The sequence below is a fragment of the Pelmatolapia mariae genome, linkage group LG7 (assembly GCF_036321145.2).
Source record: "Pelmatolapia mariae isolate MD_Pm_ZW linkage group LG7, Pm_UMD_F_2, whole genome shotgun sequence".
Classification (NCBI taxonomy): Eukaryota; Metazoa; Chordata; class Actinopteri; order Cichliformes; family Cichlidae; genus Pelmatolapia; species Pelmatolapia mariae.
The window spans coordinates 5,868,957-5,882,598 of NC_086233.1; the positions used below are offsets into that span (position 1 = coordinate 5,868,957).

A 13,642-nucleotide genomic window follows, 5' to 3' on the forward strand; every position below is an offset into this window, starting at 1 on the left:
CTGGTAGGATAGTAAGTTACTGTCTTCACTTGTGGAAAAAGTGCTGTTAGGTATTTCGCAGTCACCTGGCATTTGTGCTGTTCACAGAACCACAAGTCCATCGCTGGACCTCCTCTGCGCTGTCACTTATGGAGCTTGGCACGCTCCCTCAGGTTCTCATGTTCCAACGCTGCTGAAGATTTTTAAGGCAGAGCACGTCGTACACCTTAGTTGTCTTCCTCAACGTCAACGTCGAAACTCTTTTATCTTATTTAAGATTTTGCTGTGCAGAGTCTCCTCATGACGATCTCCTGGAAGCCCAGTAGCACAGCTCTCTGTGCTGAAGGTGATCTCCGATTCTCCTGAAGACTCTCTCCAGGCTTCAGCTTCCATCTTGTGGACGATCCTCTCAGTCACTCCTTCTCGTCATGGCACCTCACGACATCTGCAAATTAAAATGACACTCCTCTCGCCACATGGCTTCTGCCATGTGTCAACTCCCCAATGAGACATGTACAAGAATGTTGCACAGTCTCCCTAAAACAATCTCCAGGGTTTGTCCCTTGGAGCAGCTTCACTCCAACCTGTAACTCTGTGTAAAAACATTAGTCAGCAATTAAATGTTTAGCTTGTCTAACTCCCAGCTCCACCTGGAGCCTGTATCCTGGAAGACAAAGTCTTTAAATCAAACTTCACATTTTCAACCAATAAAGTATTCAGCATAAAAGACAAATATCATGTGCAGGTTTTCTCCAGTCATTAAATCACTCTTATTATTATCATAATTTGTCCCAAATCATGAATCATCCCAATTTATTCCACAATTTAATCGGTGACTTTCCTTAAGCAATGTCACTCCACTTACTATGAGCTCAATAGTGGCCAGCTAGTGAGCCCATATTAAACTATTCTGTAACCACTGCACATCTGTTCAATTGTCACTTGTCTGTCTGTGCTGAATCCTTTACAAGCACTCTTAAAGAAAAACAAACATTAGCCAAACACACGATTCATCCTGGTGGTCAGGCGTCGGCCATCCAGATTCCAGAGATGCTGTAAAAAGAAGTAGCACTGGTCTCAAACACAGTGTCACACTGTATTCACTTCTCCCTTGTAACATTCATATTTTCTCCACAACACAGTGTAATTTCATCATCAACACACAGCCTGTAACCACAGTTTTCTTCACACAAAATCTCAGTAATCCTGTGATAGAAAAACATCATTAAGATGTGTCCTGCTATAAATCACATGATCGAATGACATGATTAACCATCTGCTGTAAAAAGAAATGTAAATGTTAGCGCTGCGCATTTGTATACACTCTTTCTCACAGTAATCTCTGTGAGCAACACAAGGTAGTTAATAACAAACCCATGGTGAATTCACAGACACAGAAAATTTTAAACTAAAAAGTTAAATTTGCAGAGTTCACATAGTCATGTGAACCAAGTTTCCTCCTGTGGTCTCCTTCTGCTCCTGCAATAGACACACACAGAGATACAGCCACACCTTTGTCAGGTGGGGGTTAACTTCACACAATGGTGTTAAGTCAGTCAGTCTTGTCAGCTTTTGTCAGTCAGTTTTTTCACTCATTTGTTATTTGCTGACAGTAGAACCTCTCGTGACGCAATAAGTTTCAACTGCCAGCAATGACGTCATTTCAAAAGAAAAAGAAAAACTTTAAAATCGGATTACGTCGCCGAATCCTTTTTGGCAGGGACTTGTTTTCTGATTGTCCCAAATAAGTGGCTTTCTCCCAAGCCCATTTTAATTTTTGGAGAAACTCACTTGCAACAATTTTCTCGACGACGAGTCGTATAACGCTTCTGTTCTAATCGTGCATCTCTGCTCAAACAGACATCATCAAACGAAACTTTCAGTGCACCATGAAAGCAACAAAATAAAAAGAAAGGAAAGAAAATAAAGGAAATCAAAGGAAAGAAAGACCTTGTTAAATCATGACACGTGTTCTTCATGCCAGGGGGATAAATCGTACCAACCCAATTGGCAGGCTCAACTTAGTAACAAAAGACAAATCAACAGCCAGTTTAATCTCAAACATCCATCCAATTAGCCACACACAACATACAGCATAACCCTGTTGTCTCATCACATAAAGTTTCTTCTCATGTAACCAAATGTGTGCCATGTTAAAACTTCTTCACACACCAGAAACTCACAATCAGCTCACTCAGCTCATTCATGTAAGACCCCTCACCAGCATTCTGTTTTCTCCTCTGTGATGCAGTCATCTGTCCTACTAATAATATTCAGTCCACTAGTCTGTGTATCACTTTCATCTTACTAGTGACTTGGACAAGATGACAAACAGAATCTCATGCTTAAGATGCTGTCTGGTCTTCATGAGTATCATTTATTGTGTATGCATGTAGGGTTAGTATGGTTAATGCATTTTCTGTATGTTTTCGTGTTCCTCTCTCATCACTGCTTAAAACAACACACATCTCTCTCTCTCCCTTTTTTTTTTTTTTTAAACTGTCCTTTCCTCCGAAAAAGGAAAGTAGCATTACAGTTGTTTCAGGCTGAGAAACACCAAACACTCTTCGTGCTATCATTCATCCACACAACTATTTTATTTCTTTTTGTCCACTGGGCAGGTGACCTGCAGAATCACGTCTGCCCCAGCTGGATACCTTTTCACACACACCGTGACGTCAGACACACTCACACTCGCTTCTGCTTAGAGCACAATTTCACTTCATTCAACAACGATCCACACACCACGTGCTGCCCAATAAAAAACTTTGCAGTGTATTTCATCCTCTTTCAAAGCAAACTTAAACACCATGTTTTTTCTGTTTTGTCTGTTGTCAAAGATGGATAGGTGGTTGCAACGTTTATGTTCACTTTCTTTGCTTTCTCTTTCCTCTCTTTCCTAGTCTGTTTTGGACTCAATGCTGCTCCTAATACTCAGCCACCTCTGCTCACTCACGCTCTTCTTTCTGCTAACATTCTTGCTCATTTAACATTCTGTGCCTCTCTTCTCTTTTGAGCCTGCTCCAGCCACAACTTCCTTCCTCCGCTTAACTTTCCCTGTTTTACCTGCTACACTTACAGCTATTCTTTCTACCAACATTTTACACTGAACTTCCACTAATGTCCCTTCAAATCCATATTTCTTACGCCAACAACCTACATACTACGTGCTGCCCGGTGAAAATTTCTCCACAATTTTACATCCCCTTCTAAGGCAGACTTACACATTTTATTCTCACACAAGACAACAATCAGCCACACTCACGCAGACCACGTCTGGCCCGCACACACACACATAGGCCTATCGCTTGCGTCTACACGCACAGCTAGCGCTCTCTGTTGAAAACTCTCAAACGCCCCATATGGCGGAGAATTCAACCGTCGGACACTCTCCAACGCCCCAAATGGCGGAGATTCCGAACACTCCTCACGGCGGAGCTACCGAACCTAGGTTGTCTCCACGCCCCACACGGCGGAGAAGCCTGCGTCTCTCTCACGCGGCTAGCGCGCTCCCGTTCCTGCGATCAACGCAGGGTCACGTAGCCGCTCTCTAAGGCCTTCTATACTTACTGTTCGTGTTGTTTCCGTTCATGGGAAGAGTCTCTGTATCCCGTCAATCGTCATCCATCCCGAGGGGAGTTCAGACGCAAACTTCCCGGCCTAGTGACAAGCAAGGCACTAGGGCTTTCCGTCAATCATCCCAGACGTTGCGGTGGCGTCCTCTCCCTCTCCTCGCGGTGGATGCGATGTGTTAGGATCCGGCTCGAAGGACCAAATAAATGTTGGGTCTAAACACAGACCCCGCTGTATCCAGGACTTATTCCCATGAAAGAAAAACAAGGCAACAGTGTTACTTGCGCAAGGGAGGCCACATCTATGTCCAGCACGACAATGAACCCCATGATGGCCTCCTCTCGCTGGCTTTTATTGAGAGACAGTTCACACAAAACACAGCAAAGCAACGCCCCCCGCATTGTATGTATATGTGTGAACTTCTATATGTAAGTAGGAATGTGTGTGTGTGTGTGTGTGTGTGTGTGTGTGTGTGTGTGTGTGTGTGTGTGTGTGTGTGTGTGTGTGTGTGTGTGTGTGTGTGTGTGTGTGTGTGTGTGTGTGTGTGTGTGTGTGTGTCAGACCTCCTGCTGACCAAAGGGTCGTAACCTCAGGAAGCTTAGATCAAAAGAAGTAGATCCTCCAGATAGGATGTATCTGCAATAAAACCTTACAGCCCCCTACCCAGAACCCCGAGAATCTGGGGGGAAGGACAGTGGAATCCCTTTCATCAAAGTTGGCAAGCATAAAAATGACAAACATTTAACAATCTACTCTAACAACTGCTAGACAATAAAACTTTCAAAATAAAAGCAAAAGCACTGTCTCTTTGTAAACTGACCACAAATGGTGTCATTCTCTGACAGATTTTTTTTAAGAGTACAACAACAAAACCACACAATCAATAAGCTGCCAAATATGCCACTTGGGTTGCATGCCCAGGTAAAATCTGTTGCATACACCAGCATTACTACTACACCACTAAACTATAATGGTTAACGCCAGAAGTACAGATGTTAATTAGTCCTTTAGTCTGTGTCCAACAAGATTTCAGTAGATGATCCTTTCAGATTGAGCATGTGGCACAAAACCTATAATGTAAAACAAATGAAAGCAGACAGCCGTTACATTCAGAATACCTGACCCACAGTCGGTGAGTTTTCATGGTAGATAACTTTATTCATCTATCAGATGTGTTTGCTAATCTGCTCTAAACACAGGTACAGGTAGCTTTAATTTCTCTGGATCTTATATTTGCATTTAGATGCTTTTTAATTTAGTAACTATACTCGCAGGACTAGTTTGAGCTGCTGCAGTTGCTGAGCTAACTCACTGACTCACCAAGTGACCAATTTTGACTCAAACGTTTCTTTTCACAGTTTTCCACCTTTGCTCAACATTTGTTTTGTTCCAATAATTTGATATTGACTAGAAAAATCATGCTCTCTGAATTTAGAGACTGGAGGATGATTATAAGGAGCATGCAGCTGAGGTCATTATCCTAAAACTTGGCTATTTAGGCTGTAAAAGCTTAGTCCCTTTTAATAATACAGTTATTGACTGTGCCCATGCCAGCTGCTTGACTGAGCGAGTCCTCAAACTCTATGACTGACTATTTCAGATTTACAAAAAATATGTGACAGTGTCCACAAATCCTTCAAACTGAAAGTTGATCATTGATCAATCAAAAAAAATCATTTCTATAAGTTAAAAGCTTTAATCTACTGTCAGTGCTCCTTATAGTTATTCCTCCACATGAATGTAGGATTCTGTGTAATGAAACATAAAGTAGTATACAGCTTTGCATTACATTTACAAATGACGACCAGTGTTGTAACTTTTGGGAGCATTTCATCTTATAAATCCAGAAACTAGGCAGTTCTTCAAAGTATGTGATGTATGGAAGATGCTCATTTGTACCATAGATCGTGGTATCAGTCACATGGGAAAGAGCAATGTGTACTCTGTATTGTTTTAAATGAACTGTGAGAAGTGTTACAGATCACACGTTTTCCAAAGGATACAAAGGAAAACTGAGAGTCAGCAAGTGCAGTTATAATGGGGTAATGATGTGTTGTCATTGTGAATGAAGCGTCTTTGTTTGAAGTCCATGGACACATTTCTCCTGCTCTACTTGTCACCTGTACGCTCCAGTTCTTTGTGCCTAAGGGACTTGTTATCTTGTGCAGTTTGCAATCAGGTAAACAGACGTAGCTCTTAACTTGCTCTGATTTCTGACCTCCTTTGACTTCCTGGAGATGTGAAGGGTTTGGGATTCCCAAATCCCAAACCCTGGGTGTTGTCTGGGTGCGTTACTTTGAAAGCAGCTGATATAGCTTGCTGTCAAGATTTATAATGCTGCAACAGCTTTTCTTGAAAGACAAGATTCAGATAAGTACTAAGTGAAGGAAAGCCTTGATTTTTAACCACACAGATTCCCTCAGGCCTTCTCTGTGCTCACTTTAAATGTCATTACAGAGCCATCTCACCCCATTTAATGTAATGGACAACCTGTGGATTTAGTCAGTGGTGTATATTTATTTTATGCCTGAAATAGTCTCCACAGGTATTTACTTTGTTCTGTATGTTAATGAATGCACAATCAGTGCAAAGAGCCACGATGATAAGTTTATAGGATGCATTTAGTGTTTTTTCCATTACTTTAAGAAACAATGGTTATAGTAAAAGCATATAGTTTTTTAGCTGATGTATATAGTAAAGCCTGGAACAAGGTAATCATGCAAAATAGTCTTTTTATTTGTGAATGGAACAAATTGTTTAGCTTTGATTGCGCTTTGCCATTAAGACACAGCGTTCACATGAACAGAATCAACTCTTTGGGATTTCCTTACCTTGATGATTGCGCATGCATCAAGACATTTAACCCACTTTGACAAGTGCAGCTCAAATTATTTTGGTTCTGTCCAAATGGTGTGGAAAAAAAATAAACTGTGGCGTCTCTCCGATACCAACTGCTAACTAAGCAGAGGCTCAAAGAGGGATAGCATTACATTAAACAGATTCCCCCAACACACACGCACACTCACACACTGAGTCAACCCTGACCTACAAAACCAGTTTGAAAAGCAGAAAATGGATTTTAAATTCAATTTAGATTTTTATTTTCTTTCTATGTATGCTTAGTTTGTACTAATTAACTTAATAATCTTTCTCTTACTTTGGTCATTGGTGCAGTCCCTCAGTTCACCCTGAGTCTGAAACGAGCTGTTTTAAGCTCCCTTTAAGCCACCTGTCTTCTAACTGGCTGCTGCCTGTAAACAGAGCCTGCTGGGTGGGGTACTATGCACAGCCAGTGCTGTGTTCCTTAGAAAGTTATGATAGGAATACCGCTGTCATTGACATCATCTAGAGACAAGGATTTAAAAAAAACAAAACAAAATCTGACATGGAGCCTTTAGATGCAGCTAGTTCTTTTGTCTCAAAGAAAAGAGTTGACTACTTTAAACGCACATTTCCTTTCTGTAGTTTGCACAAGTGCACATACACATGCCTTTAACATGTATCAGGATGGTATCACAAACACACAATGTATGCATACGGTGCATAAATAACCATCCATAAGTGATCTAGCCTTGTGTTACTTCTGAAGTGTTCTTGTATTTCATATCACATCATCACTGTGGACACCCGACACAACTAAAATGACTAACCTAATTAAAAGGTCACTCATTCAAGTACTCAGGAATAGGAATATACAGTGTATGAATGCTTGGTGTCAATAGACTTGGATGGGTGTGTGGAGGGGCTGTTGGGTATAGGTTCCACTTACAGGGAGGTGAGACTTGGAGGCCCAAATTGCATTCATTTGTAAACTTTAAGTGCATACTGCTTAAAATAGGAACACGATACTTCAGTATGACCTTGCACCTTAAACTTTATTCCTCTTGCTGTAGGAGGAAAAAGCTGCAGACATTCATCTGCGTCTGTTGCGTTAGTTTGTGCCTCGGCTGAAATAGGCCTGGAAATGCAGGCTGATATGGATATACAGGGTGGGCCATTTATATGGATACACCGTAATAACATGGGAATGGTTGGTGATATTAAAGTCCTGTTTGTGGCACATTAGTATATATTAGTATATGTGAGTATAAGTGGTCAGAAACTTGTAAATAACTCATGAAAGAATAAAGTTACGTTGAAACCAAGCACACCATTGTTTTTCTTGTGACATTACCAATAAGTTTGATGTGTCACATGGCCCTCTTCCTATTGAAAAAACAAAAGTTGTATCCAAGATGGCTGACTTCTAAATGGCCACCATGGTCACCACCCATCTTGAGGAGTTTGCCCCCTCACATATACTAATGTGCCACAAACAGGACTTTAATATCACCAACCATTCCCATTTTATTACGGTGTATCCATATACATGGCCCACCCTGTACTGTGAGACAGAAGTGAGCTTGGAAGGCGATACCAAGTAAACCACTTCCTCTATCATGCTTCCCAGAATGCACCCTGCCAGATGTGGTTATATACAGTAGTAGTACAGCTTCCAAGGTTAGGATTTTTCCCATAACCCTCCAGCTCTGTGAATCTCAACACACACATTACTATATTTTTCTCCTGTCCCAGCTGGTCAGTGGGAGCTGCAAGCAGAACAGTTGGCTTCCGTGCTGTTTTCAGGACGCTGTTTCCAAACGCATTCCTCGATTTTTTTTTTTAATTTGCTCTGAGCCATGTCTCAAGTTTCCTTTAGAATTGATATGGAAGGGAGCTTAAATGTGAAACTAGTATGGGTGTTTTGCTAGGCAAACTGCTAAATGCATTCATGTATTATTTCAGTTAGATGGGAAAACAAGCAACAAGGCTTTGGAAAACTTTCACCATTGAAATGGCCTAAGGGTCTAAAGTAAGCATGTGTGAGTGTTTCAGGGGAGGAATAGTAATTGAGACGCTACTGTGTGCTGCCAAACTGTTCGATAGCAGAGACCTGAGCCCCCCTTTGGGCCACTCAAGGATTTAAAGGGAAGGTCCGTGTTTCTTGCAGAGTGTGGGGAATGTGACTGGCACAAAGTGAAGGCCCCACCAGGTGTTCTGCTGCATGCACTTCCCTTGCCGTGACGCACACTCTCCTGTACAAACACAGATTTTCAGGCGATTCTGTTTCAGGTCTTTTGGATGCCGTGTGTTGCGTGCGTAAGCGCGCACGTCGGCTCCCGTCTGTAGATGAAAGAAATGCGATCCCTCTCGCAGCTCCTCCAGGAAAGCAGATTCCATGACTGTAACAGTGATATTAATGCTGAGAGGCTTCCAGCGATTGGGATGTGATACTTTGACAGAGATGTTATCCAGGAAATGGTTTGGCTTTGGCTTCCAATAACACGCAAGCCTGTTGTTGGGTAGAGTTTGAGACATATAGAATAAAAAATACTTTTTAATATTAAGGAAATTGCTTAATACCTCCTTGTATATGCTTCAACTCAGTAAAGTAAAATTCTGAAACTTTTTAACTTTTATTTAAAGTGAGATTCAAGCTACAGATATTTGCGTATTACAGTTTGTTGTGGAGGAAGTAGTGCAAAAAAAGATGTTTGGGGTAATTTAAGATGGTCTGTTCAGCAGAGCAGCTCCAAAGCATGTTCCAACAAACATAACAGAGTCGGGGGTGTCATGGCGTGGCAAATGGAGGACTAACAGAAAAGCGATGGGGCCCACAGGAAGTCTGAAAAGCTGATTTCAACCCTGTGCCCTCATACAGATGGAATTACACAGCAAGTGATACAAGAGTTAAACATTGATTTGTACTGAATAGTTGTTAAACGAGTATTTAGAATCTTTACCAGTAAAATAAAGAGTAACCAGGCATCTAAATAGTATGAAGCACAACATTTGCATTGCAAAGTATGATTCAGTAGACGTAGAAAAAGTACATTAAAACTTTACCTCAGGAAAGTACTTGAGTGCATGTACTGTGGGATCCTGTGAGTCGGTCCTGTTCATGCTTTCATCCACTGGTGCCGGCCACATGGCTGATAGTAGGGATGTAGTTGTGGAGATGAGGGAAGCTTAATTTATGCTCATATACGTCTACGTAGAGTCAATGACTTAGTATTAGCCACTTGCTTAAGATGTTTTCAGGATTTATACTCATGCTGATGTTCCCGTGGTGCTCTGCAGCTTTGCTGAACGCACTAGTCAGCAGTAGGGATTCTCAGCCAGATGTCTTGTCATTTGAAATGTCAAACAGTTGAAGTGAATGTGGTGTGCATGCTTGGAAGTGTTATGTATGCAGGGAAATCAGCTGAAGTGTAGAATTTAACTGTCAAATGTTGTGACATTTGACGACTTTTGGCCCTCAAAGCACTGGATTCGCCAAAAATGAAGGCAGGCTCATACTGTCTTTAGTTAACATGTACTTATGTCTCACTGAACATTAGACTTGTAAATCATTTTTTTTTTTTTTTTAAAAAGTGTGACATCAAAAACAAAGGTCCAGTATTAATGACTGAGATATTAAAGTGAAAATATCATTAAGCTTATTTTCAAGCTTCGTATTTTAATTCTTGAACTCCTGAAATTAAAAAACAAAACTACTGGAAAACTGTCAGAGCACTCAGTTTAAAACCTGAGCCTTTGGTTCACAGGAACTAGTTTTGCATAGGCTGACCTAGTAATCTGAAACTCTCCATGTTTAACATGAACATCCACCAGCTGAACAGTACATGTACATGACAAATTTAGAGGCTGCTTTATTTCAGCGTTGCATTTACATCAACAGTGACAAGGTGGGTGTGTACTTTCCTAAATAGGAACATTTTGTAGTGATTAATTGGTCAGGTTGTGAGAAATGAGTTGAGAAGCATTTCCCAGAAAGCCGTTTATAAGCTTTTACAGGGTGGATGAATGTTCTTCAAACTTTGGGATTAAGTTGTTAATATTCACATAATACATCCTTAAAGAATTAAATAGTGCAGGTATGAATGCTTTTATGATGTGACTGTTGACTTCAACAATAGAGACTCATGGATTTGGGACAGAGGATGTCCAGACTTGACATGTGCAGACTGTAATTATAACATCTCTTATGAAACGAACTGTCTCCGGATAAATACTCAGCAGAGAAGTGCTGCTATCTTGATATTTGGTCTACATCTTCATGAGCTCTTAGTTATGAACATAAATCAGTTTGCACGGTTTAGAAGAAGTGATGTATTCTTCCTTAGCTTTTGCTTTTTCCACATTTTGAGCCTCCCCGAGTTGCTGCTGGCACATAATTATAACTGTGAAAGTGTTTTCTCTGTATTTCTACAGCTACAGGGTTTGAGCTGCTCCCATGACTGCTCAGCTGAACCCTCCAAATGCACATGGGGTCATAATCCTATCAAGTAGTCAGTAGGGTTGGAGCAGGGCAAATATCTTTGTTGCACAGGGGACAAAAAATATGTTCAGCTTATTAATGACTGAACTCCACAGGCTTGTCGTTGGCTGGAGGTGGATGTGTAGGCCTGTACAGGGATGTATTGGTAAAGCAGTGCTAGTCCCCGGATACCTCACACAGAATGCAGGACATAACACTCTGGCTATATGAGGCAACATGCTGACCTCTGCAATTTATTTTCAGAGTCCTTACGTTTGAAACGTGACCTTGCAGGAACTACAAGGGTGTTTCCAGACACCGATGCAAAATTAATACTTGAAAGATGTCACTGCAGTCGCAAACATGACCAGAACGGAGCAGGGCATATGCACCTCATCTTTTTGTAATTATTATAACAAAGTAATCTCGTCACCTTTGACAAATATTGAAGTCTTTCCTGGCGGTTATTTGTGCATTCATTTTAAAATTGTATCTAAATTGACTTTAATTTCAGAAATCACCAGGACATTAAAACTCCATATATAGAATATCCAGCTAAACCTGGGGAACAAAACAAAACTTTAGTTTGCTGACTTTGCACCAAATGATAACCTCACCTTTCCCTCGCTGACAGATATACTTCTGTGAACTCTGTAACAAGTTCTTGGCCTCTTTTCCCCCCCGAGTCTGTTTCTAAAAATCTGTTTTCTTTTATTCAGCTGAACACTGCACAAATGCTGGGAGTCCCGTGCTGACTGTGTGGAAGGAGAGGATAAAAAAGCGGGAGAGCAAAGGTGGAAGAAAATGATTAAAGGAGACTGGACACACCGGTCATCAACTGGGCAGATGGGTGAGAAAGAGGATGAGCGTACGGCTCAGGCCAGCCAGCTATTTGAGAACTTTGTCCAGGCATCTACCTGTAAAGGGACTCTGCAGGCTTTCAGCATCCTCTGCAGGCAGTTGGAGCTGGATCCACTGGACCACAGCAATTTCTATAACTCACTGAAGGCGGCAGTCAGCTCCTGGAAAGTCAAAGCCCTTTGGACCAGACTGGACAAGAGAGCTCAGCAAAAGGTCTACAACCAGAATAAGGCCTGCCAAGGCACGAGGGTAAGAAAGACCAAGCACGATTGACCTCTGAAGGTTCTGAAGTGGTTGTGTGATATTGAGTGGTATTGTTCTGATAGTGTTGAAGGCTGTTGAACAGCAGTAAACACATGATCCAAACTCTGAGGAGTAGAATTAATATAAATCGATTACTGAGATGCATGCAGAAAAATTTACTTAGTGTAACCTGTGTTTTTAAGTATTATTTGCTCAAAAACATTATGAAAGTTCACATATGCATTTCATGTGATACAATAAGGATCTCCTATTTGGTATTTTCTGTCACGTGAGTTTTGTCTCGCCATAAACGAATGGATATTCTTAGCACCGTGTTTAACGCAGCATTGGAAAGCTCATTTCTGAAGGAGAAGATAAGAAGTCTGGAGGGAAATGAGGCCAGAGACTCAGAGGGGACATTAACACAGAAGGGTTGGGTTGAGGGTTGGCCAAAAATAACAGAAACTATTATTTCAGGCTTTTTTTTCCAGGAGAAAAACGGTGGGCCTAAGGCTGGGTGGGCGATCTCTCTTTTAAAACTGTATCTATTCTCAAAATGAGGGCAGAGGATTTAGCAGTTTGGGACTTTGTAGAGTTTAGTTCTGTGACTCTACCGGTTTTTCTTTGTTCTTTTTAATAAGGTAGCCGTTAGAAGTGTACTCTAACAAAAATTATCCAAATTGCTGTGCTAATTGTTTGGCTACGTAATTTCCTGTGTAGCTGTAAAATAGCTGCGTGCCAATCTGGAAATGAAGCGCTGACTGTGATTAAAAAGATAGGCGCTCGCTGCGTCAAGACATTTGAATGATGCTTTCCCACTCCAACTACGTACATGGCATATTTGCATTAGGGGTTGAAATTCAGTAGTCGGTAAAGTATATTTTTAAGCTTACATGCTGATATTTTAGTTGTGTTGAGTGATTCACAACCTGATTGGGTTGAATAACATGCAAGAGAACATTTCAGTTACTGTCTGTTGCCGTTTGCCTTCAGACCTCTCTGTGAATTCCATTGTTTTATAAGCTAGTGTTAAATAAGCTAGTACAATGACAGTGAGAGTCAGACAGGCAGACGACATGCTGGAGTTATTCCTGTGTTGCAGTACAGAATCTTAAAACTGAAATCTTCTCCCATTCAGTGTTTGATCATCGGCGGCGGTCCGTGTGGCCTTCGGACGGCCATCGAGCTGACTCTGCTGGGCTGCAAGGTGGTGGTGATTGAAAAAAGAGACACCTTCTCCAGGAACAATGTGCTCCACCTCTGGCCCTACACCATTCACGACCTCAGGGGACTCGGGGCCAAGAAGTTCTACGGAAAGTTCTGTGCTGGCTCCATCGACCACATCAGTGAGCGTGCACACATCATTTGTCTCCTTTTTTTTAAGCTTTGATAATAATCTGCCAAAAAACAGCACAGCTGACTTGTTGAAGTTGACTGAAAGTTAAACTGTGAGACACATTCTTTGATTTTTAGCTCTAGGAAGGAAGACTCGTCCTAATTCCTTTCAAATGGCTCCAATTTATGATTGAATAATTCATCTGCTTTTAAAGTTATTTCACATGCTCACACATTCTAAAGCTTTATTGACTAGGTTCTAAATGGTTGTAATAGGAAACAAAACATGAATCCCATGGTATCTTGATAATATAGTCATGAAACAATCTCATTTGAGACATAAAAACATTG

At 41.2% G+C, this 13,642-nt stretch overlaps 1 protein-coding gene across 3 annotated transcripts in view; it reads left to right on the forward strand.

Moving 5' to 3' along the window:
* The window catches only part of mical2b (microtubule associated monooxygenase, calponin and LIM domain containing 2b), an 81,691-nt gene that overhangs the window by 16,489 nt on the left and 51,560 nt on the right, over positions 1-13,642 (forward strand). For all 3 annotated transcript variants that reach the window (XM_063477674.2, XM_063477675.1, XM_063477676.1), the window contains exons 2-3: positions 11,572-11,962; positions 13,095-13,302. In XM_063477674.2, coding sequence (XP_063333744.1) covers positions 11,657-11,962; positions 13,095-13,302 — 514 coding nt within the window. In that variant the 5' untranslated portion in view covers positions 11,572-11,656. The remainder of the gene's footprint in view (positions 1-11,571; positions 11,963-13,094; positions 13,303-13,642) is intronic.